Raw genomic sequence first — 7,651 nt, forward strand, 5'->3', positions numbered from 1 at the left:
CATCAATCAATCAATCAATCAATTCATCATGAACATAACTGCTTTCTGCTCTCATTAAGTTCTAAAATACTGTGTTGACGGGGGGAGCAGTTTATCCAGATCATTAAAAAGAAACTCATCAAAGGGGACTAGTAGTTTAAGGGGACAAAAATATCAAATGGAGATCAAGTACAAGTGGCGTGACCTCGCATGGAGGCCGAGCCAAAGCAAAATACACCAGAACACTTCTGGAAAGCCCTGGGAGCATTCATTCCAGATTCAGCACCATGTACTAGTACACTCTTTGTCCCCACTAGTGCTAATTCAGCACACTGGTGTCGTGGTACTGATTGTCTTACTAATGTTTTTTTTCCACTTTTGATCGACTAGTTTGCAATCAACCCTTAACACATGCTGCATGAATAATAGTAGATGTGTCAAGCACTAGTAACTTTTTTATCATCGCTATCCAATAATTGCTCTGCTTTCTTTTGAGCATTTACTCCATATCCTTGATGTCTAATGTAGGGTAATAGTTTGTTCTCCCTAATAAGAAAACTTGTCAGACAAATACTAGTTCTAATCAGGCTAAACTTGGTCACTAGCTTGCAAAAGTTGCATCTAGTGCACTGAATTGTCTTAAGGGCAAAGAGCTTATTTGTAAATGTGAAGAATATGGAATGAATGCTTCAATTTGTCTCACACGCAAACATACGCACACGTCCAGTTTCATATTTAATATTCCATAAATCAATTAATCAAATGATTGGGATGTCAGACTCCATCTAGTTAAGTGAGAAGGTTGGGGACTAACATATGTATAGAAAGAGTGAGATACTAAAAATAAAATAAGATGAAATGAGTAAAAGCATTATTGTCATTTCTTGAAGGTAACTTTCAAAAAGGCCCTGATAGTATGCATCCAAACTTACTCGTAGCACCACTTCAAAGTAATTCGAGTGCTTTTTTTTTTTTTTTTTTTTAACTACTTTGTTTTGTTTTTTTAAGCAAAACTTGGTTTTGAATGTGTGAAATGACTGGTGAACAAACTGTACATGACCAGAAAATTAAATACACAACAAATGAGAACAATTTGCATACACGCTATAGAAATATCATGCTAGTGTTTCATCTTGGCAGGAAGTAAAAAAGCCAACCAAAAAAAAAAGTGAAATGCATAGCAGGATTTTTTTTGTCTTTGTTTTTTTTTTTTTTTAAAGATGCAGAGGTCTTGAAAAGCAAGTTTCCAGTCGCAACAGAGAAATAAATGTTTTTTTTTTTGCTTTTGTCACATGATTGTGCATGTTTTCTTCCGAGCGACCCTGAGAGGTAATGGTTGTATGAGTCTTTTTGTTTTTACGGTTTCATTTTGAGATGACTAATGTTTAAAAGCAAGAAAAATACCTAAAAAGGAAAAAACAAAACTGTACAGTGAGATACTGTCGGGTTGAGTGTGCCCCCTAAATGCCATGCAAATGCACATATTAGTGTTCTTTTGGAAGAGTTATACACAATAAATCTACATGCACGTACATTTTTACAAAAATAAGTGTATAAAAATCGCTGTTACAAATCTGAAAAATGCATCTTCCAATGTAAAAAAAAAAATACAAGTAGCATCTCTTTATTATTCTCCATCTATGTTGTATATTAAAGCTATAACCAAATATATATATATATATTTATATTTCAAGTTAGTGAGGGTGCATGACAAAATAGCAAAACCCTTCGTATTTTTGTTGTTGCTGCTGCTTAAAATTTCCTTCAAATTCTTTTGATAATTCTGCATAGTGTGTCATTGTTTATGTGCAACGTGTGCATCGGGTGTCGAAATGTTTCAAACCGAAAAACAATAGTTGGGATGTAGGGTACTGGTTGTACATAAGTGCTAATCAAAAAACAGAATTTACAACAAAATCAAAAATGAGCTAGCAACATTTGATAAGAAGCCAAATCCAATGGCAATTTAACATCAAATGCCCTAAAAAAATTCAAAACAAATAACTTCATTTTATTAGTTCAACTGCACATTGCATTCTTTCCTCTTTTTTCACCCCTAATATAAATCATGTCTAAAGCGGGGTACACACATTCTAATTAAAAAAAAATTGCCAGTCTCCTCCCTTCATAGCAAATGTCTACCGCAGTACCAAGTGTGACCTGCAGGAGACAGCGGACAAGTAGATAAAGAAATCCTTGAGGCTAGGCCCAAAAGATGACCACACGAGGATTTGCCATTGTAAATATTGAATACGTTTAACATTTATGATTGTCTAATTAGATCAGAGAAGAAAAATCATTATCGTATGGATCCACCCGGCTATTGACTGTCGTCCAGCTTTATTCTAATCGCCAATCCTGATGGTTTTCCAAGCAGTTAAGAGGTCTTAACATGAATTCTTTTCACATCAAAAGTCAGTCGCTTTTGAGATGTCTGTTAGTCGGGACTTTGCAGACTTTGATTGTAAAGGAGGGTAGAAATGTGTCCTGATTATCGCTATGTGTGTACCCTACTCAACTACTTTACACACCGCATGGAGTTAAAACAAAAACAAAGAAAAAAAAAAAACAATTTAAAAACAAAAAAGAGCAATTAGTGTTGAATCAGCAGAAAAAAAAAAAAAAAAGTTATGTATCGTCTCGTTTTAGCAATGATCATCGGCGTCCTCATTTAGTACCGATCTGCAGGTGCTTCCGGGGAAAACTGGCCAATTCTTCACCACACCACGCACACTCAAGGTCACCATATGGAAGCCAATGAGGTACTGAAGCGTCGGGGTACCACATCCGCCTGTAAGATGCTTGTGCGAAACATCTTGACGACTCGCAGGCAGAATTGAGGAAGTCTTGATTAGAACATGGCCGCGGCCAGGTTAGGGAAAAACGCCAAAATGGAGAAAGATGGGGAGGCGGAGCTAAAAATTGTATGCATAGTCAGCGGTTGCGTTGGCACGTGACGAGACGAGAGGTCGGTCCGCGTGACTATGTGGCGGGACATTTTGTCCTTTTTGGGGTTGGCCACGTCAGGAGGGTGGAAAGGTAGGTGGGCTTCTCTACTCCTGGTGAGAAACATGAGAAAAAAAAAAATGAGTGACAGAAAGACAAAATTGTCAACATTAGCTTTGACATGTGTTATCTGGCAAGTAGGTATGGGAATTGGACTTTTTGAAGTAATGTGAACCATCGATGGCTCCATTTTTCTACTTCTAAATATGTCTTTTTCATTCTCAGGAAGGGGGTGAAATTTATCCAAGAGGAGACTAAGAGCAGAAAGAAAACAGAGCAGTAAAACACCTTAACAAGCAGAGGAACAAGGCAAAAATGGGTAAGTAAAAACACAGGTAGAGTTTTTACATCTTGATAGAAACCGTTTTGTTTTTTTAATCCAAGGACTAACGCGTGAAGCACCAAAAATACTGGTGATAACGTCTCAAATAGGAAACAAATATTATCCAAGAGCAGACAGAAAGAAAACAAAATGCTGTAACAATGACCCAAATTGAGACTAAGGACAGAAAGATAGTGGAGCACCCAAAAAAATAACAAAAGGAGAAAAAGAGATTGTCAAAATATTTGTGTTAACTTGTCGGTTACAGGACAAATTTGACACGAGACTAAGGGCGAAAAGAAAAGAAAGTTTGAAAGAAAAGGCTTTTATCCAAGCGGACACTAAGGAGAGGGAAAAAAAACGGAGCACCAACATCTAAAAAAAGGAGACAGAATACAACAAATATTGGTGTTTACTTCTTGCCATTTGATCCTAGCGCACACTAAGGGCAGCAAGAAAATAACAGTCAACCTACTTGGCAAGCCTTTAGCTGGGCACCCAATGGTGGGCAGAGCCCTGAGTGGTGGCAGGCCCCGCATAACCCTGCCCAGGGGGCAGGACTGGGTCGAAGTTGAAGTCGATACCGTCTCCATCCATGAGGTCGCTGTTGATGATGTAGTCCACATCGCAGTCTAGGTTCTCTGTGAACATGTCCACGTCCAGGTCGGTGGGCAGCCGCTCTGGCGCCGCTTGAAAGCAGGGCGCCGCCCCAAATGGGCCCAAACCGGGTAGGACGGTGTGCTGCGTGGTGCCATGCTGCACCTTCAGGCCGGGCATCTGCAGCGGGTCCTGGGACATACCGGAGAGAATCATGCCCAGGCTGAGGGGAGCGTGGTGCTGCGGCTGCTGCTGCTGATGCTGCTGCTGATGCTGCTGATGCTGGTGGTGCAGATGGTGCTGCTGCATGGGCGCCTGCAGGCTTCGAGAACCGACTGCGTTGGCTTCCAGGCCTTTCCCCAGCAGCAGCTGGGTGGGTTTGGGTCTGACGCCCACCACCGGAGAGCCCAAGCTCATGAGGCCCGTCGAGGCAGGCACCAGGGTGTCCACCTGCGCCATGAGGACGTCGGTCGGAGGAGGGGAGTCGGAGGTGAGCAACGCCTCCAGGCTGGAGGGCACGTGGCTACCGTAGTGGCTGGTGCCGTGAGAGGAGTTGAAGAGGGAGTTTCCAAAGGTAGGGGTGGTGTCCTTGCCGGCGGGTCCCACCGCCGCCTGGGGGGATGTCTGCGGCGCCTGCAGGTGATGAAAGGAGGAGAAGGAGGAGGAGCTGCGGGGCAGCAGGGTGGCTGCCGACGGCAGCGGAGTCGGTGGTGCTGCCGGGGCCGTGCTGGGACTGGCGCCACCCTGCTGGCCACTCATGAGGGTCAGCCCGTCAATCAGGTCCAGCTCCTCCATCAGGGTCTCGGCCAGGGTGGGCGTCAATGCGCTAGAAGCGTAGCGGCCCAAGAGCCCATCATCGGGAAGATTGTCGTCTTCCTCCTGGCCCGGCGCAATGGGTGACAGCCGCCCGCTCAGGGTGCTGGCGTTGGAGCTGGTGCGCGGACGGAAGGAGGTCCACATGTCGGCGTCGTCCAGGCTGCCGCGTGACGACGGGCTGCTGCTGCTCACGCCCCACTTGGAGAACTGCTGGGATGAGTTAGGGCTGTCGGCAACGGCCCCCGCAGTCGCTGACGCCCCGTCGCCCTGAAGTGCTCCGCCGGCGCCGGCCCCTGCCAGAACCTGCTTCTTGGTCTGCTTGGCACGCATGCGGCTCTTCAGCAGCTTGCTGCTGTTGTCCATGGAAGCGGCGCGGCGGCGGGGGGCTTTGCCAGTTTTGCCCCCTTCTGGGTTGAGCATCCACCAGGAGCTCTTGCCCGTCGATTCGTTGTGGACCCTCAGGAACTTGTTGTGCAGCGACAAATTGTGGCGGATGGAATTCTACGAGAAAAATTTTTTTTTCAAGTAAGTCACTCTTCAAATGCTCCCCACATAATTATTATTCTGATTTTATGGGGCGCCATCCTTTGGCATCTCGGTACCAAGTAACTGCTGAAGTGATTTGAGGAGCTTTAAAGGAACTATGTTGGGGTGAAATCAGATTTCAGCTTGTGAAATCTTTGGGCAAATACAACCTAACATCGTAAATTGTTAACAAATGCCTTAAGTGCATGTGTTTACTTCGCAAATGATTCCAGTTTACAGCCAGTTTACAAATGCTACTTGCCAGTCGAGAGTTGCACACGATGGGAGATTTTACTACTTTTAAAATCGAACTTTTAAAATGGAGACCTATTTTTCTTTACTCAATCTTAAAGACTGTCAAAAAAGGTTATTTATGAAGTATTTTTCGACATTTAAGTGTTTCTTACTTTAATGGTTAACCCATTTCTCTATTTGTCTATGAATACTGTCAAAAATAAATGTGATTTTTTTTTTTACCTTTTTCTTAATTTCCAATTACATTTTTAATTCATCTATGTCACTGCTTTCTGCTGTCAAAAAGATACAAATCTAGATTTACTTTTTATCAATGTAATTAACAACATACACTAAGATCTAATTGCCCATAAATGACATCTTTTGTCAAACTGAAGCTCCTCAACATTTAGATACCACCAGATGGCGCGAGAACATGATTTAACAGTTTGCCCTGAAAAGAAAAACTGTGAAAGGGGCAATTTTTCTGAAAATAATTGATTGCATGACATCAACCCCGAAATAAATAAAATTGTGAATTGGGTAATAACATATTGCTCCGAAAACAAAAGCACATTTGAAGAAGCTGGCCTCAACCCAGCAGTTGAGCAGCTCTGTTTTTTTCTACAAAGTGGTGTTATGGCAACAGTGCCCAACGAGGGACTGACCTTCCACCCGGCCGAGCTATTGCTGTCGCCCTTGTCTCGAAAGTAAGGTACCGTCTTGACCATCCACTCGTAGATCTGCGCCAGCGTCAGCCTTTTGTCGGGCGAGTTCTCGATGGCTTGGCTGATCAGGTCGGCGTAGCTCTGGTTGCCCCACGCGTTGCGCCTGGACGAACCTTTGCGGGGCGTCACGCCACTCACGTTGGGGTCAGTCGCTGCCGTTGCAGCCATGGCAGCGGCGGCCGCCGCCTTCTCCGGTTCGGACGACGCCACTGCGTGCCGTGGATCCGCCTTGTCGTCGTCGGCGGGCGGCGTGCCGGCAGCGGACTCGGTGCCATCGGGGGCTTCCTGCTTTACGGCCGAGATGTCTGGCCGGGGCAGCGGCCACGTGCACGAGCGGGGCCGGCTCTGCGGCTCAAAATCCGGGTCAATGGGCGGCGCTGGCAACTCCTCCATGGTGATCCTCTCCATCACCTCCACCACTTGGCTACTTCCGCTTGACTCCAAAACACCGGAACTACTTTCAAGCCTCCAAATGTTTTTATCCCAGGAAGGACAACAACAATAACAATACACTGGGAGTAAACACTGGGGGCCTAAAAAAAAAAAAAAAGACGTAATAATCTGGGCACACCAATAGCTCCAGTTAATCCTCAGATTGGAGATTAGGGAACCCAAATAATCTCCTTAATACTAACTATCATAAACCTTCTGATTTATATAGAAGGAGGGAACGGGAGCGCCTTTGTTTGAAATTACAATTGTAATTTTCCCTTGAAGATGAATAATCTACAAAAAAAAAAAGGAAACATGCGGAAAAAAAAAAAAAAAAGTACTTTGTATCAAGAGCACTACTTTTAGCAGCGGTGAGTTAAACAGTAAATAATGTGAAGTGTTGCCACTTCAATTTGACCTTGAATGATTCTAAGTAGTATTACAAATTACATATAAAAATATGTGTTCGTCTTATTTATTATTATTAAAATAAAAACTTTCTAGATAACTGGACAAAAAGACTCGTACAACTACTACACTGACAGTCCAGTCAGAGCCAAAACTAAATAACAATCACGTGGAGTAAAAAAAAATATATATATATATATATATATATATAAAATGGTAGTCATTAATTTTGGGCGGAAGGAAAAAGGGGGAGATGAGTTTACTTACAAACTATACGCGATTACAAGAATCCCATCTAAAGTGCAGTGTTTTTAGATGTGCACAATCCGCCACATGTCGCCATCTGCCATGTTTGTCCACTCGTGGCGCCGCACACGATGCCAGAGAGGCGGTTACAAAACGCCTCCGACTCCGCCGCCGAGGCCCCGGAGCACGTCGCGCCGGGCTTCTCCCCCGCGATGTCTATGTCTAGACTCCCAACAAGTGGCCGAAAAGGCAAGCACTTTAGGCCGTGGCGTTGAGTCCCCACGGGGGTGAGGCTCCCAACTTTTGGGGAAAACAAGCCCGGGTAGCCCCCCGGTCACGTTAGCCGCTTAAGCTGCTG

At 44.3% G+C, this 7,651-nt stretch overlaps 1 protein-coding gene across 1 annotated transcript in view; it reads right to left on the reverse strand.

Moving 5' to 3' along the window:
• Nucleotides 1–894: 894 nt before the first annotated feature.
• foxo4 (forkhead box O4) overlaps nucleotides 895–7,651 on the reverse strand; it is a 7,025-nt gene continuing 268 nt past the window's right edge. The window contains exons 1-3 of the mRNA XM_085902476.1: nucleotides 6,148–7,651; nucleotides 3,783–5,221; nucleotides 895–3,038 (exon numbers count right to left, since the gene is read on the reverse strand). The exon at nucleotides 6,148–7,651 is cut by the window's right edge and continues 268 nt beyond it. Of these exons, the coding sequence (XP_085758602.1) occupies nucleotides 3,794–5,221; nucleotides 6,148–6,615 (1,896 nt within the window). The 5' untranslated portion in view covers nucleotides 6,616–7,651 and the 3' untranslated portion in view covers nucleotides 895–3,038; nucleotides 3,783–3,793. The remainder of the gene's footprint in view (nucleotides 3,039–3,782; nucleotides 5,222–6,147) is intronic.

Source organism: Syngnathus leptorhynchus, chromosome 2 (assembly GCF_054491065.1).
Source record: "Syngnathus leptorhynchus isolate UIUO chromosome 2, UIUO_Slep, whole genome shotgun sequence".
NCBI classification, from domain to species: domain Eukaryota; kingdom Metazoa; phylum Chordata; class Actinopteri; order Syngnathiformes; family Syngnathidae; genus Syngnathus; species Syngnathus leptorhynchus.